At 36.3% G+C, this 27,468-nt stretch overlaps 1 protein-coding gene across 1 annotated transcript in view; it reads right to left on the minus strand.

The window, feature by feature from the left end:
- FFAR4 (free fatty acid receptor 4) overlaps positions 1-25,209 on the minus strand; it is a 141,795-nt gene extending 116,586 nt beyond the window's left edge. The window contains exon 1 of the mRNA XM_053692916.1: positions 24,667-25,209. Within this exon, the coding sequence (XP_053548891.1) occupies positions 24,667-25,209 (543 nt within the window). The remainder of the gene's footprint in view (positions 1-24,666) is intronic.
- Positions 25,210-27,468: the final 2,259 nt, after the last annotated feature.

Here is a 27,468-nt window from a genome sequence, read left to right on the forward strand (position 1 = left end):
TTCCGATCAGCCAATAGAATGCAAGCTCAATCTGATTGGCTGATTGGATCAGCCAATAGAATTGAACTTGATTCTGATTGGCTGATTCCATCAGCCAATCAGAATATTCCTACCTTAATTCCGATTGGCTGATAGAATCCTATCAGCCAATCGGAATTCGAGGGACGCCATCTTGGATGACGTCCCTTAAAGGAACCGTCATTCTTCAGTTGGACGTCGCCGGAAGAAGATGGGTCTGCGGTGGAGGTCTTCAGGATGGAGCCGGTCGTCATCGGATGAAGATAGAAGATGCCGCTTGGATCAAGATGGTTGCCGGTCCAGATCGCCTCTTCTTCCCGGATAGGATGAAGACTTTGGAGCCTCTTCTGGACCTCTTCAGCCACCGGATGATGGATCGCCAACCCCCACTTGGGTTGGATGAAGATTTTGGAGCCAGGACGGATCGGTGATACCTGGTGAGGTGAAGACAAGGTAGGATGATCTTCAGGGGCTTAGTGTTAGGTTTATTTAAGGGGGGTTTGGGTTAGATTAGGGGTATGTGGGTGGTGGGTTGTAATGTTGGGGGGGGTATTGTATGTTTTTTTTTACAGGCAAAAGAGCTGAACTTCTTGGGGCATGCCCCGCAAAGGGCCCTGTTCAGGGCTGGTAAGGTAAAAGAGCTTTTAACTTTAGTAATTTAGAATAGGGTAGGGCATTTTTTATTTTGGGGGGCTTTGTTGTTTTATTAGGGGGCTTAGAGTAGGTGTAATTAGTTTAAAATTGTTGTAATATTTTTCTTATGTTTGTAGATATTTTTTTATTTTTTGTAACTTAGTTCTTTTTTATTTTTTGTACTTTAGCTAGTTTATTTCATTGTAGTTATTTGTAGATATTGTATTTAATTAATGTATTGATAGTGTAGTGTTAGGTTTAATTGTAGGTAATTGTAGGTATTTTATTTAATTAATTTAATGATAGTATAGTGTTAGGTTTAATTGTAACTTAGGTTAGGATTTATTTTACAGGTAATTTTGTAATTATTTTAACTAGGTAACTATTAAATAGTTCTTAACTATTTAATAGCTATTGTACCTGGTTAAAATAATTACAAAGTTGCCTGTAAAATAAATATTAATCCTAAAATAGCTACAATGTAATTATAATTTATATTGTAGCTATATTAGGGTTTATTTTACAGGTAAGTATTTAGCTTTAAATAGGAATAATTTATTTAATAAGAGTTAATTAATTTCGTTAGATTAAAATTATATTTAATTTAGGGGGGTGTTAGTGTTAGGGTTAGACTTAGCTTTAGGGGTTAATCCATTTATTAGAATAGCGGTGAGCTCCGGTCGGCATATTAGGGGTTAATAATTGAAGTTAGGTGTCGGCGATGTTAGGGAGGGCAGATTAGGGGTTAATACTATTTATTATAGGGTTAGTGAGGCGGATTAGGGGTTAATAACTTTATAATAGTAGCGGTGCGGTCCGCTCGGCAGATTAGGGGTTAATAAGTGTAGGCAGGTGGAGGCGACGTTGAGGGGGGCAGATTAGGGGTTAATAAATATAATATAGGGGTCGGCGGTGTTAGGGGCAGCAGATTAGGGGTACATAGCTATAATGTAGGTGGTGGCGCTTTGCGGTCGGCAGATTAGGGGTTAATTATTGTAGGTAGCTGGCGGCGACGTTGTGGGGGGCAGATTAGGGGTTAATAAATATAATACAGGGGTCGGCGGTGTTAGGGGCAGCAGATTAGGGGTACATAAGTATAACGTAGGTGGCGGTCGGCAGATTAGGGGTTAAAAAAATTTAATCGAGTGGCGGCGATGTGGGGGGGCCTCGGTTTAGGGGTACATAGGTAGTTTATGGGTGTTAGTGTACTTTAGAGTACAGTAGTTAAGAGCTTTATGAACCGGCGTTAGCCCAAAAAGCTCTTAACTACTGACTTTTTTCCTGCGGCTGGAGTTTTGTCGTTAGATGTCTAACGCTCACTTCAGACACGACTCTAAATACCGGAGTTAGGAAGATCCCATTGAAAAGATAGGATACGCAATTGACGTAAGGGGATCTGCGGTATGGAAAAGTCGCGGCTGAAAAGTGAGCGTTAGACCCTATTTTGAGTGACTCCAAATACCGGAGTTAGCCTAAAACCAGCGTTAGGAGCCTCTAACGCTGGTTTTCACGGCTAACGCCAAACTCCAAATCTAGGCCTACCTCTTTTTGTGGTAGTACACATTTTTAACACCTCTATACATGTTATCTACACGAGCTCACTTTTTTATGGATAAATTCTTGGGGATTGGTAAAACTGACCCATCCATAATTCCCAAAAGTGAAAGATAGAAAGGTGAGGACCAGTATCGGTAGTTTAGACTCAGGCTCTGTGGACCATATACCCAGCTCTAATGTCCTTATTGACACTAATAATCTGATAAAACAAATCTCAGAGATCTTTCTGCCACAATTGGAGGGTATCAAAACAGAATTAACAATGCTAACAAGTAAGCTGAAACTGATTTCAAACAGAATAGCATAAATAGAAAATAGAATCTCCGATCTAGATGATGTACAACCTCCCAACAAACCACACTTAATGCACAGACCAAAATTATAGAAACTGTACAATCCCGTCTAGATGATCTAGAGGATAGGTCTCAGAGAAACAACCTTAAAATAGTGAGATTACCAGAGACACCGGAATTTACTGATCTTTTGAATTTCGTAACACATACCTTACCACAAATTTTAGACATGCCCCCAACAACTTCTACAATCTTAGTAGAAAGAGTACATAAGTTAGGAACTAATACTAAAAATGACAACACTACAAAGCAAAAAAGACCAGTTTTAATGAAACTTCTAAACTTCCAGGATAAACAAAAAATATTACAATACTACAAGAAAAAAGATGTGGTTGAAATAAATAAAAACCGAATCTTTGTTCCAGGATTTCTCGGCAGAGACTCTAAATAAGTGGAAAGTAATGACTCCCTGGTGCACAAAGTTGATCAATGCAGGCCTCCAAGCCACTATGATCTACCCTGCTAAAATTAAAATATTTAAAGATCATAATACCATCCTACTAAACAGGATAGAGGAAGTGAAGCAGTTTATGAAAGACTATAAACTATAGCAGAAAGTTACACAGAACCCTTTGCTGCCTCCATTTGTTAATACCAGAGAAAGATGAGAAATAATATTAAATTTCTCTCTTGGAATGTGGGTGGTTTTTCATCCCCAGCCAAGAGAAAGAAAATTATTCATCATCTTAAACGCTATAAACCTGATGTGTTTTTTTTACAAGAGACACATCTGAGTCTCCTAGAAGCTGAGGTTAGCGAGGTAATAGCGGTACCCTCAATAAATAGGAAAAGGGGGGTTGCATATATTTTTAACAAAAAGTTAGACTTCCGATTGATATCGCAGGAGAGAGATATAGAGGGAAGATATTTGATCTTAGAAATAGAGATAAATGAATCTTGCTATACGCTTTGTAACTTATATGTGCCCAATGAATGTCAACCAGATTTCTGGAATAGACTATTCGCCAAATTAATCAACTTAATAGATACACAACTGGACATTGGAGGAGATTTTAATAGTGTATTTGTTCCTCAATTGGATAGACTGAAAACTAATAGATCAACTAGAGCTAAAAAAGAAGCTAAAATATTATCTAATTCTGTTAAAGGTCTCAAATTAAAAGATATATGGTGTATACAACACCTTGATATAAGACTTTTTACTGGTGAATCTAAAGCCCATCATACTCATTCGAGAATAGATATGTTCTTGGTTAGTGAAGGATTATTACAACTAGAAATTAATATGGATATTCATGATATAATCCTATCAGATCACACGATTATTGCACTCTCTATCCAATTGGGGAATAAATGGGAAGATCAAATGGGCAAGTTCGTCTTTCCCTCATTTGTGGTGTCCAATATCGATTTTAGAAATTGGATGACTAAAAAATGCAGGGACTATGTGTCCTTTAATAAAGAATACTTGACTAAAATTGAAATATTTTGGGAAGCAGCGAAGGCGTATCTTAGAGGGGAAATAAAAGCATATATGGTCAACAGGAAAATAAATTTTAGACAAAGGGAACTACAATTAATGAATCAACTTAAAAATAAATACATAGGATATATAGAAAATCCGAATAGAGAGAATTGGAATAGTTACCAGAAAGCTAAAACTAAGAGAGAGATTTTCCTAGACCAGCATCAGACAAAAGAGGAAATAAAAAAGAAAGCACTTTTTGGTAAGTTCTCCCCAAAACCTGCTAAAATGTTAGCCAATCTTGCTAGATCTATAAAAAAGAAGAATTATATTGGAACAATTGTACATGAGGCAAATAAATATACCTCCCCAAAGGAGATAAATAGGCTTTTTTTAAATTTCTTCCAAAAAATACATGCATCTACAGAAGCCAAAAAAGAAGAAAAATAAATGTTTTTGGGATAATATCAAATTGCCAAAAATATCTGCAGATCAATTATCTTTATTAAATCAAGAGATTACGGTAGAAGAAACTATGCAGGCAATTAAGAAAATAGCCATGGGTAAAGCACCAGACCCGGATCAATTACCAGCCAAATTTTATAAAATTATTTTAGATTCAGTGGCCAATACATTAACCAAACTGTTTAATTTATATTTTATAGACCAACATAAACCCTCTAAAAACTTCTTCGCCTCAAATATTACACTTATACTTAAGAAAGACAAGGACCCGTACCTAATGGATTCATATAGGCCCATCTCACTGTCAACAACTACTATAAAATCTTAGCAAATATAATAGCTAAACATTTAAAAAGCACTATGGGAGACATTATACATCAAGACCAAACGGTCTTTATGCCCAGTAGAACAGCCCAAAAAAATATAGGCAAGGCAATGACACTAATTGAACATGCAATGGCTATGAACAGGATGGAGTAAAACCAAAAAAAAGACTTTGCACTATTAATGGTGGATGCCGAAAAAGCCTTTTACTCCGTCCAGTTGGACCATCTATTTACAACGTTAAGAAGCTTTGGCTTCTCAGGACATTTTTTCAGCTTTATACATTTAATATATCAAAATCCTGTTTCCTTTCTCAGTTCAAATAATCTCCTCTGAGCCATAATCCTACACAAAGAAACAAGACAAGGGTGTCCATTATCCCCATTCCTATTTAATATCGCGCTAGAACCCTTAGCGGTAAAATGCCGTGACAGACTAGAAGGTATAAATATAGGCAATACTAACTCAACACTGTCACTATATGCAGATGATATATTATTTTATATAAGGAACTTGAAAAAGAACATTCCAATGTTACTAAATATCATAACCGAGTTCAGTAAGTTTGCAGGATATAAGATTAATCTCTCTAAATCAGAGATACTCTGGGTAATTAAAAATAAGGAAAGTCTTGTAGCAAACCCATTCAAAAGAACCAGAAAGATATAGTAAATATCTGGGAATCATTATTTCTAAAAATCCAGAAGAATGGTATGATACCAACTATATACCTATGTGGCAAAAATGTTTTTCCAACCTGCAAAGATGAAATAAACTACCCTTGATGTTGTCATCAAAAATAGCGCTAATAAAGATGCGACTATTTCCAAAAATCCTATTTTTACTACAGAATATTCCGATGTTCTTAAAAAAACTAGATATTAAAAAATATAAATCCAAATGCTCTCGTTTTCTTTGGGCTTCATTAAAACCACGTATATCTCTATCAAGATTAATGCATGCTAAAGACAAGGGTGGATTTGCTTTCCCCAACATTAAAAATTACAATCTGGCATGCATGGCTAAAATTGCTATGGATTGGTTAACTGAAGCCAACCATGTTACAAACTATAAAATAGAAGAAGCCATAATTGCTCCATACTCCCTCAAAGCCATACTACACATAAGCCAACCTAAAAACGCTAGAGATTTCATTCTAAAATACACTATTTATAATATTATAATAGCATGGAACAAGGTCTGCAAGCTGTTAGAGGTAAACCATAGGTTCTCTAACTATTTACCCATCAGAGGGAACCCCAACTTTGAAACTTGACATGCCTCCTCGGCTTTTAGAGCTTGGTACATTAATAACTTGAATTTATTTATACAGTTACTAGATCCAACAACTAAACACATTAGAACATTTAGGGTTTTATCTAAAGAATATAACCTAGATAAGAGATCATTTTTTGCTTACCTACTGTCCAGACATTTTAAATATAGTCAGAAATTTAATGAAGACAGTACATGGACGTTGGGACCGCTTGATACTATTATTAACAGATATCTCACTGGTAACCATGCATTAACAAATATCTATAGAATCCTAGCTATTAAAGCTATTAAAGAAGCAGATAGTAAAATGGAGAAGCTCTATATTTCATGGAAGCGAGATATCCCAGGAATTAACTTGGTATCGTTTCAAAAAAGCTTCAGTAGAGTTACGAAGTACTCACCTAATATTGCAATAAGAGAATCACATTATAAACTCCTGAACAGAGCATATCCGTCACCAAAGAGAATTGGAAAGTGGAATCCCCAGAATATGGCCTGCTATAGATGCAATTCTCCATCAGCAGATTTATACCATATGTTTTATGTCTGCCCTAAAATACAAAAATGATGGAAGCCAATAGAATATTGGCTAAATAGATTTTTGCCCATTAGGTTAATATTCAAATCTACACAAAACAAATTTCTATCACTAGAGGATAAGATCCAAAATAAACCACTGATTTTTACCGCAATATTATTAACAAGACAGATGGAAAGATAAGCAGGCTCCCAGTATTGCTTCTTTTGTGCATAATATAAGATACCAAATGGTATTGGATCAACATGATCCCTTGATTTTTGAAGAAAATAAATTAAAAAGGTTTATGGCAAAATGGGATAAAGTCATTCTAGACCAGTCAAGAGAAGTCCAACTACAGCTTCTAGGGTACTTTCGTAACTCACCGGGTTTTTTTTGCAATCGATATTAACAGATAAATATCCTGCATACTGGAGACAGCATCTTTATTAAACGTTTTTTGTCTCTTCCTCCCTCCCCATGTAGTTTGTTTTGTCTATATAAAGATAGTTCTTGGTTAGAGACCTTACAGAAACACAAAACATTGTTTGTATAGGTCACTGTTTTTTCGGAGAGTTATTTATTGAGCTTAATATAGAGATGTGAAAAGAACAGCTATATTGATAAATGGAGTGAATATCTAAGATTATAACAGGTTCTTACTGTTTGTCTATTTTCTTTTATTTTCTTCAATATAGTGACGCTTTGTTTTTTTAAGTGTATCAATACTATGGTTAAAAATGATCTAATGTTATTTGTAATAGCGTACATGATTGACTTATTACTTGAAACATTTCTGTATCAATATGAAATTTAAATAAAAATTATATTTAGAAAAAACAAAAAATAACAAAGATAGATAACGCCTTTACTTTCTATTCCCCAGCTTTGCACAACCAATATTGTTATATTAATATACTTTATAACATCTAAACCTCTAAATTTCTGCCTGTTTCTAAGCCACTACAGACAGCCTCTTATCACATTCTTTTTTATTAGCTTTTCACAACAGGAGACTGCTAGTTCATGTGGGCCATATAGATAACATTGTGCTCACGCCCGAGGAGTTATTTAAAGACTTATTTGACTTACACCCCTTCCCTCGTGTAAAGGAGAGAGAAGAGGGAGAGAAAATTAAAGAGAACCCCTCCTTTTCTTATTGAGGAAAGCTGTGAAGGAACTAACTTTAAAACAAAAATCAGTCCATAACTCCTTACTGGAACTTTAATTATTCAAGGAGAGGCTGAAGGAACTCATTTCTGTCTTCCCCCCTTGACTAGAGTCATAATTGAAAGACTGAGTTTAAAAAATTCCTAACTGAGCTCAGAATAGCAAACAACATATAATTGTCTTGTTGGACATGTTAAACTCTTATACATTTAGAGCAACAGGACAACTTGACTAGAGTTATATTTGAAAGACCAAGCTTCTTTTACCTGAGCTTAGAATAGCAAAAGAGTTTTTTCTGTAATGCACAATTGCTCTTCTGGTCATGTTAATCTGTTATATATTCAGATCAACAGGATGACTAGCATGCTCAGATTACTTTATTTTTTATTCTCTTGTGCTTGATACAATTTTTACTTTAATACAAAGTGTTAAAGGGACAGTAAACACCAGAATTTTTGTTGTTTAAAAAGGTAGATAATCCCTTTATTACCCATTCCCCAATTTTGCATAACCAACACAGTTATAATAATATACTTTTTACCTCTATGATTACATTGTATCTATGGCTCTGCAAACTGCCCCCTTATTTCAGTTCTTTTGACAGACTTGCATTTTTAGCCAATCAGTGCTTGCTCTTAGGAGCTTCACGTACCTGAGCTCAAGGTTATATATATGAAACACATGAACTAATGCCTTCTAGTGGTGAAAAACTTTCAGATTAGAGGTGGCTTTTAAGGTCTAAGAATTAACATATATACCTCCTAGATTTAGCTTTCAACTAAGAAGAGAACAAAGCAAAATTGGTAATAAAAGTAAATTGGAAAGTTGTTTAAAATTACATGCCCTATTTAAATCATGAAAGTTTTTTTTTTAATTGACTGTCCCTTTAACCCTTTGAGTGCTAAGCACTTTCCCACCTGGGTGCTAAGATTTTTAAAGTTTTTTATTTTTTTTTATTTTTTGAACAAACATTTTTTTTACTTTTTTTATTTTTTTCAGACCCCCAAGACTTACACTATTGGAAAGGTTAGGCGATTACCTTTCCAATGGTGGGTCTGTAGCTGGGGGTCTGTAGCTGTTTAGATGCCTGAGATACAGGCTTCTAAGCAGCATGCCCCCTGCTCCTATACTTAAATAAAGTTGCGCGGTGACATCATCACGTTATTGCACATGACGTCACCACGCAAAACGGGAAGCCCCGGGCGATGCCTGTCACTCTACAGGCACGATTGCTGGGGTAGGAGCGGGTGGGAGTCCCCAGATCTCCCTCAAGGTGGGAGAGTGCTAGTGACGGCTCAGAGCCGTCATTAGCACCAGAGTGGGAAACTCTGTGACGGCTCAGAGCCGTTATTAGCACTCAAAGGGTTAAGGAAAAGGGGAGAGAAAAAAAAGAGAGTGGACAAGGGAAGAAGGGAAAGGGAATACATGGCTATTCGGCAAAACTAATCCACTTCTTTATATGTTAATTATGCTACTAACACTTTTCTTGCCACTGTCTTGTTGAAACCTAGCCAGGCCTTTTCTATTGAGCCTTAACTTGATTGAACACTGTTCCCCCTTCTGCTGGCTGCTGTACTTATTTTTGATCACCCCTTTTTTCCCCCTAAGTGATGAAAATTATAAAGCATAAATAATACATAAACCCCCAATCTTAATCGAATAAAAGAAAAAAAAGAGAAAAAAAGGGGAAGGCAAAAAAAAGGGAAAAAAGAAAGGGGGGAGGAGGAAGGAAAAGGGAGAAAAAGAAATCCTTATAACGAGCACTCTCTAGTTATTGATCCAACTACCTGCATATCCTAAAATTACACTCATTTTGTTCAATCCCTGATATCTCAACTTTTTTTTTTTTACACATTTACCTCATTACTTCACCTCCCCCCCTCCTTGTGGGGGGCCCCCTTCCCTTTTTTGCTGTTGTTGTTGTTGTTTTTGTTTTGGACTTCACGCACGTTGACTAACTCACGTATGTAACACACTAGCACACCCTTAATGGATACATTTTTCAAATCAACTAGTCACTCTCCGCATTCCTTTTCAGTAATGGCTGCTAAGTTAAGGGAGAGGAAAAATAAAAACTTGATAGAAACTCCTGTCGAAATTCACCCCACTTTCACTAATATCACTAAAGGCAATGAAAATATGGATAGGCAAGGGCTAGTTGAGAGCATTGCTGGAATTTTGACTCAAAAATTCGAATCTCTCAGACTTGAAATCAAATAAGATATTTCACTGCTTACCACTGAAGTCAGACAGTTTTCAAACAGACTCCAGGAAGCAGAGAAAAGGATATCAGATCTTGAGGACTCGCAAGAGTCTTATAGATCTAAGCTGGAAGATAATAGTTTTACCATTGATAAATTACAGTATAAACTGGAAGACCTGGAAAATCGCTCCAGGAGAAATAATATCCGTATCATAGGTGTCCCTGAGAACAGCATTCATGAAGACCTTATTAAGTTCATCTCTGTTACATTGGCACAGTTGTTGGGTATCCCTATTCCTCAGTCACCTTTCCTGATAGAAAGAGCACACAGAGTGGGAAGCCCAATCATGAGTGGGAAAACAAATTCTAAGCCAAGACCAATCATAGCTGGGTTCTTGAACTTTCAGGATAAGGTTACTTTCATGCAACATTATCGCAAAAGACAACCCATTTTGCTAGCTACTTCATTGAACATTATTTCTTGGAACATAGGAGGTATTACCTCCCCTATTACGCGCAAAGCCATAATAACACACCTGAGAAAGTTGAATACTGATATCGCACTTCTCCAAGAAACACATTAAAACATTGAAGAAATAAAAAAGCTAACATTTTCTTGGGTAGGAAACACAATTGCTACACCTAGCTTGAATAGGAAGAGGGGAATGGCCATTTTGATTGGAAAAAAATTCACCATGAAGTTTTACAGGTGGACACAGACCCAGAGGGAAGATACCTTCTTATTAGAGTGAAATTAGACAATCATGTTTTTACAATTTGTAATGTGTATGCTCCTAATTATTTTTGTAGAGAATACTGCTGATCAGGCAGGGTTATTTTGTATTGGGAGGAGATTTCAACATGGCCCCTCAATCTCCTCTTGACATACTTAGACATAAGAAGAATCTAACAAAAACTAAGAGAGATCGCTTAGAAAACAAGTTATTTGAAACCATTTTTCAAAACCTCGCTTTAAGAGACATATGGAGGACACAAAATCCAGAATCCAGGAATTATTCTTGCTTGTCAAAAGCTCATGAATCACTTTCTAGAATAGATATATTCCTAGTTGATAATAATATTGCCAGGTTGCTACCTGACCATGCCCCGATCCTCTTACAAATTCACTACAGAAATCATAAGTCCTATTCCTCACGGTTTCATTTCCCTAAATATCTATTTACTACCATCAAGTTTAAAAATGGGCTCAAGGCTAAATATAATGAGTTTCTACATTATAACAGAGAATATCTTGGCAGGCCCGACGTAATTCTGGGAGACGGGTAAAGCGGTTCTTAGAGGTGAAATTTTGGCATACAACGTGATGCTGAAAAGAAAACATATATAGAGAGAGAAACAAGTCTCTCATTTTGTTAATTCCGATAACAGCTACCTTCAGTCAAAAACATTAGAAAATTGGACCAACTATAATAGAGCTAAAAAAGAAAGAGACTAATTTTTGTTAAAAGAGGCTACGCAGGAAGATCTTATGGTTCAAGCTAAGTATTACAGGCATGGCAACAAATCTGGCAAACTTCTGGCCTCCCTAGTTAAGAATAGTAGCAAATCCTCTGTAATAGAGAGAATACAAAAAGGAAAGCGATAGTGTTGAAACCCCTGAAGAGATTCTGGAGACCTTTACTGATTATTATAGAGACATTTATGCATATAGAATCCAACCAATTCCACAGGGAAAAATATTGGGAGATGATAAATTATCCATCTCTATCATTGGAGTTAGTAAATGTCATAAACTCCACTATTACTGATAATGAGATAACCAGAGCTATTCAAAATCTATCTTTAAACAAAGCATCTGGACCCGACGCATTGCCAAATGAATTTTACAAAATCTTATCACAGCAGATAGCTCCCCATTTGAAGAATATTTTTAACTATTTCTATATCGACAAAAAATCCTTCTCATCTAACTTCTTGGCATCCATTACAACCTTAATATTAAAATCAGGGAAAGACCCATTAAAGAAAGAATGGTACAGACCCATAGCTCTTCTTAACACTGATTACAAGTTGTTAACCTCTATCTTAGCTTCCAGATTGCAGCCAGTACTATCTATCATCATTCATAAAGACCAGGCAGGATTCCTTCACAATAGAAACTCGGCAGCCAAAATCAGGGAAGTTTTCCTAATGATTGATTATTTTAATTCATTAGAAGATCAAGGTCTAGTTAAGGAAACTGGCAAAACTAATGCGTCAATTATTTCAATCAACGCAGAAAAAGCCTTTAACTCAGTTCATCACGATCACATATTAACATCCTTAATTCATTTTGGTTTTAAAGGCAATTTTGTCAAATTCATCAAAAAAATTCACCATAACCCCCACACAAAACTGATTGTTAACAACTTGGAATCTATGGAGATAACATTGGATCGGGGTACGTATCAGGGGTGTCCTCTCTCCCCACTCTTATTTGACATAGCGATCGAGCCTTTGGCCATCATGAATAGCCATCAATTAGAGGGGATTAGGATCAGACAAGTCGAGTTGAAAGTAGCTTTATACGCAGATGATATCCTGTTATTCATATCTAACTCTAATAATAATTTTCCTAAACTTTTCTTCATCATTGATCAGTTTGGCTCCTTCTCTGGTTACAGAGTAAATGTTTCTAAATCAGAGATTCTGTGGCTAAAGAAAAATTCGGACTCTCATTCTGACATTCCTTTTCAACCAGTAACTAAAGCTTTTAAATATTTTGGTATCTATATTTCTCTTCAGCCAGTATTATGGTACAACCTTAATATCACCCCGGTTTTAGAAGAAATTAAAGGATGTATGAAAAATTGGAAGAACTTTCCAATTACGTTGCTTTATTTGGCAAAATAGAAGACCAATAATCTCTCTGAATAAAATCTTTTTGGCAAAAGAATCGGGAGGGTTGGCTGTTCCAAATCTGAAACTTTACAATCTTGTGTTTCTGTCTAGGTGTCATGATCTGTTCTTGTGCCTTTAAGGTTACCTGATACCTTTGTCTAATCAGTATAAAAACCCCTCCCACAAATCATTAGGTGCTTAGTAATTTTTGTTTCCACAGTCAGTTTCTTACAGCTAACCTGGATTTCTATTACTTGCCAACTTGAACCTAAATTGGAATCTAAGTTCCTAAGTTTTATCAGCTTAGTTACCTCTTCAGTTCTCATTCCTCTAACGCTGTCTGTCAGCGTCTCCTTTTTGATCGGCAAATAGCGGTGACGTCACTCGCATCCCTACTAGCTTCCTGCTTGCCGTCCGGACGCCTCTGCCTTCAATCACAACACACGCTACCTTAGCGTGCAACGGATTCTTACCCGGATCTCCCAAGCCTCTCAGCCATATCGCAGGGACCTACGGCTGCTCACAAACACTTCCTCCGGTTCTTGCGGTAAGACTCTAAAACTGCTTATATTTCAATATCTCATTACCGCTACCTCTCATTGCATAATCAGAGACTAAGCTCTAATATAACCTTTCCTTAAACTCATTATATGCTCCTGTATTGACTGCCTCTAAAATCAACATAGATCCACTCTCTGTCATTATTAATAAATATATCCACCAGGTGTATTAGTACTATTTAACCTGCCAACCATGTTGCCACCTTTTGGCTATAGGTTATATTAGTACTACTGTTACCGTAAATCAAAGGTAGAATTGTTTAATTAATAAATGATTCCAACAATCATTTATATCCTGTTGCCACCTAATTAAAGAAATCTTCCACACAACTACATCTTTAACGTGGAATACTAATCTAACTAACTTTACCTTATCTACAGTTGGATTCATAAATTAAACTATACTTCTCTTTACAGGGATTTATAGGACCTTGACTGACACGTGACATAAATTACTAAGCCTATCATGAATCCAGTAGATATAGTAACCCATGTGCAGACATTAACTGACAAGGTTGAGTCAATAACACAGGCATTAAACACCTTGCAACATGAGAACACTGCACTTAAATCTTACATAAAGGAAATTTCAGACAAACAAAAAACATTAAACATTGTAGAACCCAATGTTAGCCCCCCTGAACATTTTTATGGAGATAGAAAACACTTCAGAGAGTTCAAGAATGCTTGCTATCTATTATTCTCACTCAAACCTCTCACCTACCCCACAGATCAAACTAAGGTTTTAACCACTATCTCTTATCTAAGGGGAGAACCACGCATATGGGCTAACTCATTTTTTGAATCAAATGATCCCATATTACTATCCTTAGAATCTTTTTTTTCTGCAATGTCACAATTGTATGACGATCCCTACAAGCAGCTCACAGCTGAGAACGGTATGAGAGCATTAAAACAACTAAAAAAAGCCTGTAGAGGATTATATCACTGAGTTTAAAAGATTCTCAAAGGATAGTGGTTGGAACGAATTGTCTCTTAAAAACCAGTTTAGGTTAGGGTTATGTGACGCACTCAAAGACGAATTAGCAAGAGTTGAAATGCCTCAGACATTAGAAGGGTTAATTAACCTCTCAATTAGTTTAGACAGACGTCTGAGAGAACGTAGGTCTGAACGCAGTCCTAGTGAAAACACATTGAGACGTTCACCTTTTCCTACACCCCCACCACAAAGCACACGTAGCCACCCACAAAATGCTCCTGAAGCCATGGATATTGGATTTGTCAAAGGTCCACTCAATCCACAAGAAAAGCTCAGACGAAGACAAAATAATCTGTGTATGTACTGCGGATCAGCTCAACACACAGTAAAAGATTGTCCGATACTGGGACGTCAGAAAAGGGGTAAGAAAACATCTGTAAATACTTGTTATAATGTTCATACCCCTAATCATACCAACTGCTCACTCACTCTTATTTTGCAGTGGGAGAACCAACGAGTAACATCCAGGGCGATTATTGATTCAGGAGCCAGCACTAATTATATGGATTTGAATTTCACAACCTTAAATAAAATACCACTTATAAAAAAGACAAATCCAGTGTTACTTAGAGTTATTGACGGTAGTCAAATATCATCCGGTCCTATATCACATCACACAATTCCCATTAAAGTATCCATAGGGGGTGCTCACGTTGAATATATATCTTTTGACGTTATCTCATCTCCCATATACCCTCTGGTTTTAGGTTACTCTTGGCTAAATTTACATGACCCCAATATATCATGGAAAACTTCTGATGTTATATTCACTTCTGATTATTGTAAAAACACTTGTATATCCAGCCATCACATTTTACAAACCGAATCTAACAACATACCTCCCGAATACTCAGATTTCTGTGATGTTTTTTGTAAAAAAGAGTCAGAAAACCTTCCTCCTCATAGGAAGTATGACTGCCCCATAGACTTAATCCCCGGGGCAGATATACCTTGTGGGCATATCTTTCCACTCTCAAAAATCGAATTAGACTATCTAAAAGATTATCTCGAAGAAAACCTCCGTAAGGGGTTCATAAGACCATCCACCTCTCCATCTGGAGCAGGAATATTTTTCGTCAAGAATAAAGATGGTACAATTAGACCTATAGTGGATTATAGAGAACTTAATCGTAGAACTATAAAGAACAGATACCCACTACCTCTGATTCCCGAGTTAATAGAGAGACTTGAGGGGGCTTCCTACTTCACAAAACTAGATCTCAGAGGTGCATATAACCTTATCAGAGTGAGAGAAGGTGACGAGTGGCTCACTGCGTTCCGTACACGCTACGGACTCTATGAGTACACAGTGATGCCATTCGGGCTCTGCAATGCGCCTGCCACCTTTCAGTATCTAATAAATGATGTATTTAAAGATCTTCTTGACATCTATGTTGTAATCTATTTAGACGACATCCTCATATACTCACAAAACAAATCAGACCACATAAAGCATGTTCGCACTGTACTGTCCAGGCTACGTCAACACCACTTATACGCCAAACCAGAAAAATGTATTTTTAACACTAATAACATCACTTTTCTGGGTTATGTCATAACTCCTGAAGGAATTGATATGGAAAAGAATAAAATAAAAGCTATTCTAGAGTGGCCTACTCCCACATCCAAAAAACAGATTCAGAGGTTCATGGGGTTTGCGAACTTCTATAGGAAATTTATTAAAAATTTTGCACACTTAGCCAAACCCCTTACAAATCTCACAAAGTCTAATGTCAAATTTCATTGGACTGAAGAAGCTGAAAATACATTTAATACATTGAAACACAGGTTCACTACAGCACCTATTCTTTCTTATCCTAATCCCTCATTGCAATATGTCATTGAAGTAGACGCCTCAGATTATGCCATTGGAGCAGTTTTGTCTCAAAGACAAAGTCTGAAACATCCTTTACATCCTGTTGCCTTTTTTTCAAGAGTAATGTCTGAATCAGAGATAAATTACGCAATAGGGGAGAAGGAGCTTCTAGCTGTCAAAGCCTCTTTCGAACACTGGAGACACTTATTGGAGGGAACCTCCATTCCCATTCTAATATACACAGACCATAGGAACTTACAGTTTTTGAAAACCAATAGAACCCTTACTTCACGCCAGGTTCGTTGGAATCTATTCTTTAATAGATTTAACTATTTAATAACTTATAGACCTGCTAATAAGAATTTAAAGGCAGATGCTCTCTCTAGAATACCAAATAGACCTATATCACCACAATCACAAGTGTCTATAATTCCCCCTGAAAACATTATAGGACTCACAGAAGATATAACTAGTTTACTAAAAACACATCTTACATCAGATTCAGAATTGCCAAAGACACAAGTAACTCTACATACTAATGGACTGTACTATCATGACAAACTTGTGTATGTACCTAAGTCTTTAAGAGAGAAAATTCTATATAGTTACCATGACACTGTTCTAGCTGGACATCCTGGAATCTCTAAATCCATTGACCTCATTACCAGACATTTTTGGTGGCCAACCTTAAAAACAGATGTTACCAATTACATCAATTCTTGTACTATATGTACAGTCTCTAAGACGCAACAAAGACAGCCATACGGCCAATTACTACCCCTTCCTATACCCTCTCGACCTTGGACTGATATAGCACTAGACTATATAGTTGAATTACCTAAATCTTCTAACTTTACCACTATACTAGTTGTTGTGGACATTTTTAGTAAAATGACACACTTCATTCCTACCACTAAGTTACCAACTGCTTCAGAAACAGCCCTACTTCTTATGCAACACGTAATAAAACATCATGGATTACCTCTCAGTATAACATCAGACCGTGGATCCCAGTTCACGAGTAAATTTTGGTCTGAATTATGTAAAACCTTGAAAATACGCCGCCGGTTAAGTACCTCTTACCACCCACAAACCAATGGTCAGACGGAGAGGGTTAATCAGTGGTTGGAGCAATTCCTACGCTGTTTTATTAACAACCAACAAAACAACTGGTCCTCTTTATTGATGTATGCAGAATTTGCCTACAATAACTCCGTAAATAGTACCACCAAGTTCTCACCTTTCTACATTAATTACGGCTTTCATCCGGTTTTCCATCAAGAAGACTTACAAGATAGTGCTTGCCCCTTGGTCAATGATTTGGTTAACACCATATCCGAAACTTTCACTACTGTTCAGGACAATATCGCTCACTCTAAAATGTTACATAAATTTTATTATGACAAAAAACATCTGGCATCGCCTAACTATAAAGTTGGAGACAAGGTATGGCTGTCCACGCGTAACTTGCGATTACCCTATCCATCTCGCAAATTATCCTCCTTGTACATAGGTCCCTATTCTATTAGAGAAGTTGTGAATCAGAATGCTGTTACCCTGTCCCTCCCGGACAATTTGCGGATACATCCCACATTCCATGTGTCCTTACTGAAGCCTTACAAACAGACGCGGGAGATGGAACACTACCCTCCAGTTACTGAAGTACTCCAAGAAGGGGACCCTGAGTATGAAGTAGCTTCTATAAAGGATTCTCGTCGTAGAGGGGGCAAACTTCAGTATTTGGTGCATTGGAAGGGTTATCCGGATGAGGATGATTCTTGGGAACCTGCTTCAAACCTCTCTGCTCCGCGACTGGTCTCTCTGTTCCACAGGCGGCATCCTGACAGACCCAAACCTTGATCCCCTGAGTGGCTCTTTGAGGGGGGAGTACTGTCATGATCTGTTCTTGTGCCTTTAAGGTTACCTGATACCTTTGTCTAATCAGTATAAAAACCCCTCCCACAAATCATTAGGTGCTTAGTAATTTTTGTTTCCACAGTCAGTTTCTTACAGCTAACCTGGATTTCTATTACTTGCCAACTTGAACCTAAATTGGAATCTAAGTTCCTAAGTTTTATCAGCTTAGTTACCTCTTCAGTTCTCATTCCTCTAACGCTGTCTGTCAGCGTCTCCTTTTTGATCGGCAAATAGCGGTGACGTCACTCGCATCCCTACTAGCTTCCTGCTTGCCGTCCGGACGCCTCTGCCTTCAATCACAACACACGCTACCTTAGCGTGCAACGGATTCTTACCCGGATCTCCCAAGCCTCTCAGCCATATCGCAGGGACCTACGGCTGCTCACAAACACTTCCTCCGGTTCTTGCGGTAAGACTCTAAAACTGCTTATATTTCAATATCTCATTACCGCTACCTCTCATTGCATAATCAGAGACTAAGCTCTAATATAACCTTTCCTTAAACTCATTATATGCTCCTGTATTGACTGCCTCTAAAATCAACATAGATCCACTCTCTGTCATTATTAATAAATATATCCACCAGGTGTATTAGTACTATTTAACCTGCCAACCATGTTGCCACCTTTTGGCTATAGGTTATATTAGTACTACTGTTACCGTAAATCAAAGGTAGAATTGTTTAATTAATAAATGATTCCAACAATCATTTATATCCTGTTGCCACCTAATTAAACAAATCTTCCACACAACTACATCTTTAACGTGGAATACTAATCTAACTAACTTTACCTTATCTACAGTTGGATTCATAAATTAAACTATACTTCTCTTTACAGGGATTTATAGGACCTTGACTGACACGTGACACTAGGCTAATACCAGATTGGCTATTGGAATCTGATTATTTTATCAATAATGCTCTGGAACATAATACAGTGCACCCTTATCTTCCTACCTCTCTTATCCACTGCAGAGCTAAATCTATACCTAAAGCCATTAAACAGTTTAAAGCTATTTATACGCCAATTCAAGCATTCTGGAAGCTTATTTCTATGATAGGAGTTAACCCACATATTCCAAGGTTTCATACTTTTACAGGCAACCCAGAATTTCAGTTAGGGTCTCCTCCATTCACAAGATGGGAAAATCTGGGTCTAAATAAGGTTTCTGCGTTTGTTGACTTTAATGTATTATCTATTAAATCTTTTGACACAATTAAAATAGATTACAATCTCCCCAACAGTGACTTTTTTGCATACCTGCAAGCGAGGCACTATGTTTTCAGTCTCGTGGCCGAACATGGATGGATTTGGTCCTGGGGACTTTTTGAAAAGTGGTTTCCATTAGTTAGAAGTGGAATACATTCAATCTCGTTATGGTACCAATTAATACTATCAAAAAGAGGTGATCAAAATTTCCTTGAATTATCTCAACAATTGAATGTCCTTAAAGGGACATTATACACTTATTTTTTCTTTGCATAAATGTTTTGTAGATGATCTATTTATATAGCCCATAAAGTTTTTTTTTTTTTTTTTTTTTTAAATGTATAGTTTTGTTTATTTTTTAAATAACATTGCTCTGATCTTCAGACTCCTAACCAAGCCCCAAAGTTTTATTAGAATACAGTCAGCTACCTTCTCCAGCTTGCTCCTGTTTGTGTAAAGGGTATTTTCATATGCAAAAGAAGGGGGAGGGGGGGGAGTGTCTTATTTCCCACTTGCAGTGGGCTTTCCAGCTACCTTTTCAACAGACCTAAACTGAGTAAGTTTTTAAACAGTTTTATACTGGATTTTTATATCAGTATCTGTGCATATTATTCTTTATAGTAGTGTCTATTACATGCAGTTATATGAAAATGAGTGTATAGTCCCTTTAATTTTCAATCCAACATTGATCGAGAGACAATCCAAAAATCTATTGAAGTAGCTGCCAAGACCACGCTGTCCTCAACATGGAGAGAGTCCCATGTGAAACTATTGTATCAGGCCTATTACACCCCAGCAAAAGGAGCTAGGTGGGGGAATTCGACTTTCTGTGCATGTCCAAAATGTTCTTTCTATGCAGCAGACTTGATTCATATGATATGTAGCTATCCTAGAATTAGACAAATGTGTCAGAAACTAGAGTACTGGATTATTAGGGTCTTGAAGTTGTCTTACACTGGTTTCTCCTTATCTCATATTATCTTCCTCTGGGAAGGAGAGCAAAATCAAAATCATAAGAAATGAGTCAATATGATTATTCTCTCAGCCAGAAATCTTATCTTTCGTCACTGGAAAAAGGGTATTATACCCAGTTTTGTAGAAATTAAAAGATATTTGAAAAAACAATGTATCATAGAAGAACATGATACGGATATGATCATCGAGATGTATGTCTCTTTTTCCAAAAGTGGTCCCCATATATAAAGAGTTTACCTTTCCGGAGAAATTGATCATTTGATTTTTTCCGTTTCGGAACTCAGAATTAGTTTTATTAGGGGCCTGGTGATCCAACATTCTTTTTGCTCTGACCTCCCCTTCTCCCCCCCCCCCCCTTATTTATTTTATTTTATTTCTCTCTCGTCCCTCCCCCTCCACTAAATACTGTTCAGCATACTGCCTCACTTTCATGGGGCATCATTCTGTTCATGGTCACTTAATTTTGAAGATCCATAAACCTAACAAAGTATAGTTAAGCTTGTTATTTCAGTTAAACTAGATAATTTCTCTTGTTGTACATAGTTAAAATTATGATAAAAAAGGAATAGGTTTAGTGTTCCCTCCTCATATGTCGCTTCATGAACAGCTCAGTACACCGTGAAACATAGTAGCACTTCATTCATATGAGTTTTTTGTTTTTTTTTCCAAATGCTCTTGTTTAATTTTTTTATCTGAGCTTTTTCTGTTAAACACAGTTGTTTTGACTTTACTTTCACATGTGTACTTGTATGATGAAAGTTTTTATTGTTTGTACATGGACTAAAACACTAAACCTTAAATAAATATATATAAAAAAAAGTCAGCACAATTCAGCACTAATTGGCTAAAATGCAAGTCAATAGATAATAAAAAAAAAAGAATGTGATCAAGGGGCTGTCAGAAAATTCTTAGATACAAGGTAAGCACAGAGGTAAAACGTGTATTAATATACTGTAACTGTGTTGGTTATACATAACTGGGGAATGGATAATAAAGGGATTATCTATCTTTTTCAACAAAAAAAATTATATTGTAGACTGTCCCTTTAACCCCTTAACGACCAAGGACGTACAGGGTAAATAAAAACTGTCACTTAATGACCAAGGACGTACCCTGTACGTCTTCAGGGGTTTCAAGCAGTGGAATCGATTGTGATCGCTTCCAGCCACTTTCAAGCTATTGCAGTGATGTCTCGATATTGAAGCATCACTGCAATACCTTTTTTTACCCACTGATGCAGAGTGTGCGCGCGCACGTTAGTACTTAAAAATAAAATACATTGAAGGTGATGGGATGGAGGGAGAGGGAAAGGGGGGGTTAATAAATGTTAAGAAAGGGATCTCGGATGGGGAGGGAGTTAGGCTATTGAGGGGGGGGGCAGTTACACTACAGAAAATTGGCTTTTTTACCAAAAAAATAAATAAAAACAAGCTACCTAATTAACCCCTTAACTGCTGGGCGCAGCGGCATTTAGCGGCCTTCTAATTACCAAAAAGTAATGCTAAAGCCATAAATGTTTGCTATTTCTGAACAAAGGGGATCCCAGAGAAGCATTTACAACCATTTGTCCCATAATTGCACAAGCTGTTTGTAAATAATTTCAGTGAGAAACCTAAAGTTAGTGAAAAAGTTAACAATTTTTTTTATTTGATCGCATTTGGCTGTGAAATGGTGGCAAGAAATATACCAAAATGGGCCTAGATCAATACTTTGGGTTGTCTACTACACTACACTACACTACACTAAAGATAAAATTAACCCTACAAGCTTTCTAACTAACCCCTTAACTGCTGGACATAATAAGAGTGTGGTGCGCAGCGGCATTTAGCGGCCTTCTAATTACCAAAAAGTAATGCCAAAGCCATATATGTCTGCTATTTCTGAACAAAGGGGATCCTAGAGAAGCATTTACAACCATTTGCTCCATAATTGCGCAAGCTGTTTGTAAATAATTTCAGTGAGAAACTTAAAGTTTGTGAAGAAGTTAACTATTTTTTAAATTTAATTGCATTTGGTGGTGAAATGGTGACATGAAATATACCAAAATGGGCCTAGATCAATACTTTGGGTTGTCTACTAAAAAAAATATATACTGTACATATTCACAGATAGTGTTATAATGTAACTATCCGTAATTTTGAAAAAAAATGGTTTGGAAATAGCAAAGTGCTACTTGTACTTATTGCCCTATAACTTGCAAAAAAAGCAAAGAACATGTAAACATTGGGAATTTCTAAATTCAGGACAAAATTTAGAAACTATTTAGCATAGGAGTTTTTGATGGTTGTAGATGTGTTACAGATTTTGGGGGTCAAAAGTTAGAAAAAGTGTGTTTTTTTCCATTTTTTCATCATATTTTATAAAAAAAAATTATAATAAATTATAAGATATGATGAAAATAATGGTATCTTTAGAAAGTCCATTTAATGGTGAGAAAAACGGTATATAATATGTGTGGGTACAGTAAATGAGAAAGAGGAAAATTACAGCTAAACAGAAGTGTAAAATAGCCCTGGTCCCAAACGGCAAGCAACTTGAAAAGTGCTGTGATCACTAAGGGGTTAATATTCAAAATACATTAATAGCAAACACAATAGACACATAAGTATTTAAAGGGTCAGTAAAGTCAAAATGAAATGTTCAGGATTCAGATAGTGTATGTAAATTTAAACAACTTTCCAATGTACGTACGCCTATTAGCAAATGTGCTTTGTTCTCTTGGTATCCTTTGTTGAAGAATAAATCTAAGTAGGCTCATATGGGCTCAGGTGTATGCTGTCTCTTACGACCGCTGCTCCTTAAAGGGACATTAAACCCAAATTTTTTTCTTTCATAATTCAGATAGAGAATACAATTTTAAACAACATTCTCATCTACTTCTATTATCTAATTTGCTTCATTCTTTAGATATCCTTTGTTGAATAAATATCAATGCAAATGGGTGAGCCAATCACACGAGGAATCTATGTGCAGTCACCAAGCCTTTCTAGATATGCTTTTCAGCAAAGGATATAAAGAGAATGAAGCAAATTATATAATAGAAGTAAATTAGAAACGTTTTTAAAATTGCATACTCTTTCTAAATCATGAAAGAAAAAAATTGGGTTGCATGTTCCTTTAACTTAAGTTTCAGGCGGACCTGAAACTTTGGGGGTAGAAAGAAGCATCTACTGCTTGTTAAATCTACCCCTATTTCTGTACAAAGAAACCTGCCAGATTTGTTAGCAGAGCTGATCCCAGGCAGAACAAAGAATTGAACAAGCAATTGTTAAGAAGAGAATTAGCAAGTGTTTTGTCACCTAATGTGATGAACTTGCTCCTGTGTGTGATTGCAGTGATCTGTTTTCCTGCCAGTGAATGCCATCTTTAAAGGGACATTATACACTAATTTTTTCTTTGCAGAAATGTTTTGTTGATGATCTATTTATAAAGCCCATAAAGTTTTTTTTTTTTAAATAAATGTATAGTTTTGCTTATTTTTAAATAACATTGCTCTGGTTTTCAGACTCCTAACCAAGCCCCAAAGTTTTATGTGAATACCGTCAGCTACCTTCTCCAGCTTGCTGCTGTTTGTGTAAAGGGTCTTTTCATATGCAAAAGAAGGGGGAGGGGGGGAGTGTCTTATTTGCCACTTGCAGTGGGCTTTCCAGCTACCTTTTCAACAGAGCCAAACTGACAGCTTCTAAGTAAGTTTTTAAACAGTTTTTAAATCAGTATCTGTGCATATTATTCTTTATAGTAATGTCTATTACATGCAGTTATATGAAAATGAGTGTATACTGTCCCTTTAACTAACAATCCATTAATAATCAAAGCTCCGTATTGCCTAATGTATACTCATTGCTTCATTTGAATATGTTTTCACTAAAAAAAGTTATCTGATTTTACAGCATTTTAAGGTTCTCCCTTGTCAGCACTAATAGGTACATGTATTGCTCTCCCTGGCGCAAAGCACAAATTCTCATAACCTTTCCATTTTTGTGGTTTATATATATATACTAGCAAGAATAAGCACTCTGTATATTTAACTAGCGTAGTTAACTAGCTAACAGAGAGTGCATATTGCTTGCTAGTCTATTATTCCTATTTTTGCACCCTAGTGCCTACCTGACCAGTTTGGTGACTGTGCTTATTTACCTAAAGATATATATATATATATATACAAAGAACATTCTCGGGTTTTCATTAATATAAGCAAATGTTTATTTAAATATTAGTACTGATATTCAAATGAACATTGGTTTATATTGATTATTATTATATTAATATGTTTATGAGCATCCCAGATTGCATATATAAGAAAACAAGAGTGCTGGGCTTGGAGACGTGTGTTTGTGTTATGTGGGTGATAATTAATTTTCCTTATTTATTTATTACAAAGCATTAATATAGGAAAACTTACCTGGCCATTCATTTGCTGTTTCAACACTTTGAAGAATAAATACAAGGGAAGTGCCGTAAGAGCTGAGAAGATCCAAATGCCCGAAATGCCCAGTACCACTAATTTCACATTACAACTGGTGGCCTGGGTCACCCTCATTATACAGATCATCCTCTCTAGGCTGACGGCTGAAAGCGAAATAAGGTTAACACAACCACTTAAGCAGATGACGTAGAAGAGACTATGGCAGATAAAGTCTCCCAGAACCCAAACATCTGTCCAGCGAATAACCAAGATGAAGGGGATCATACTCACGAAGAGAAGGTCTGCGCAGAAGAGATTTAACACAAAACAATTGGAAGTTACCAAACGTTTTTTTCTGACCAACAAAATGATAGCAGAGATATTTGCAATCACTGAAAATATGAAGATTAAAGACAATATGAACGTCTCTAGCACAGTCAAAGCTAATTTGCTGCTTGTCTTAAAGTCTGAAAAAAATGTAAAATATGTCCAGTTTTCCTCTCTTTTAGCAGGTAGAGAAGTAGTCTCTAGGTGATCCATTATTTCTGCATGCACCTACAAACGAAGCATAATCACTGGTGCCGCAGCAACATGTAAATGTCACCCATATGACATTGATTTAAACAGAGATAGTGCAAAGTCTCACTTGTATGATGAGCTTCCTTTCACTGCATCAGATAAGCAGGCTCTTGTCTATGGGCAGATTACCAAATGGTCTTGAAAATTGCAGTACCATGGCTAATTATGCTACATTTACAGTAGCACAGTTTGAGCAGGTTGGTAGAACAAACTTCCTCAACAGTTTGAAATAAGGAAGTATCACACTATATTCTGTAAATATCCACCCATCTATGATGAAGGTGCAGTTTTATATCTGAACATATAAACTTAAGATGTTTCATTGTGTTGCAAGGCTAGATGTTACTAATGTGTAAATAAAATTCTCATAAATGTGCTTGTTTTTTTTCTGTCTACATGTTAAAATAAAGTTTTTTTTATTTTATTGTATTTATCTAGGAGTGTGATGATATTTGAGAGGGTGTAGCTGTTCTTATGAAATATAAATGTAATTGTAGTGAAATTTAATAGGGGAAATTGTTAAATCTATTATAAAGGAGTTAAATAAAACTGATTAAAGGGACATTGTACTCAACACATTTCTATCATGCATACAAAAGAATATTTTTGCCTAAATAAATGTTAAAGGGACAGTCAACACTGAAATTGTTATTGCTTACAAAGATAGATAATGTCTTTACTACCCATTCCCCAGATTTGCACAACCAACACTGTTATAGTTATATACTTTATACATTTAAACCTCTACATTTCTGCCTGTTTCTAAGCCACTAAAGACAGCCTCATCATATGTGGGCCATATAGATAACATTGTGTTCATGCCCGTGGAGTTATTTAAGAGTTAGCACAACACAGCACTAAATGCAAGTTAATAGATAATAAATAAAAAAGTAATGTGATCAGGGGGCTGTTAGAAGATGGTTAGATACAAGGTAATCACAGAGGTAAAAAGAATATTAATATAACTGTGTTGGTTCTGCAAAACTGGGGAATGGGTAATAAAGGAATTATCTATCTTTTAAAGCAATAACTGTCCCTTTAAAGGGACATGAAACCCAAAATTTTTCTTCAATGATTTAGAAAGAGCATAGTATTTTAAACAACTTTCTAATTTACTTCTGTTATCTAATTTGCTTCATTCTCATGATATCCTTTCCTAAAAAGCATATCTAGATAGGCTCAGTAGCTGCTGATTGGTAGTTGCACATAGAGTCCTCATGTGATTGGCTCACCCATGTGTATTGCTATGTCTTCAAAAAATGATATCTAAAGAATGAAGCAAATTAGATAAAATAAATAAATTGGAATGTTGTTTAAAATTGTATTCTCTATCTGAATCATGAAATATTTTTTTTGGATTTAGTGCCCCTTTAAGTAAAAGCTGTTTAAATGTAAGCTTTAACAAATACTGCAGTTTTGGTCTGGCACTACCTACTAATCCTCACTGGCTGATAAGAACAACTTCTTCTGCTCTACTGGTGGAGAGGACACGTCTCTTCAGGTATGACAAGAAGAAATTAGATTGTTCAGAACTGGAATATGAGTAAAAAAAAAAAATATATATATTTTGAAATGGCCTCTTTTAGATGAAGAAAAAAAAAATATGACTACAATGCCCCTTTAAAAGTATGACATATACTCTTGATTATATTTTGTTGGCTTGACTAGTAATTAGTTTTGCTTATGCATTTTTACCACAGAGATATTTAATATGTTAGGCTTTTGATAAAACAGATTTAAGCATATTGTTACAAAAGGAAATTAAAACGGCTCTTTGTTTTAATGTCATTATGTTCACGTAAAGAATTCAAAATTAAAGGGACATAAAACCCCAATTTCTTTCATGTAATTGTCAAGAGTCCATGGGCTAGTGACGTATGGGATATACATTCCTACCAGGAGGGGCAAAGTTTCCCAAACCTCAAAATGCCTATAAATACACCCCTCACCACACCCACAATTCAGTTTTACAAACTTTGCCTCCTATGGAGGTGGTGAAGTAAGTTTGTGCTAAGATTTCTACGTTGATATGTGCTTCTCAGCATTGTTGAAGCCTGATTCCTCTCAGAGTACAGCGAATGTCAGAGGGACGTGAAGGGAGTATCACTTATTGAATACGATGATTTCCCTAACGGGGGTCTTTTCATAGGTTCTCTGTTATCGGTCGTAGAGATTCATCTCCTACCTCCCTTTTCAGATCGACGATATACTCTCAATTTA

The sequence above is a fragment of the Bombina bombina genome, chromosome 9 (assembly GCF_027579735.1).
Source record: "Bombina bombina isolate aBomBom1 chromosome 9, aBomBom1.pri, whole genome shotgun sequence".
Lineage (NCBI taxonomy): Eukaryota > Metazoa > Chordata > Amphibia > Anura > Bombinatoridae > Bombina > Bombina bombina.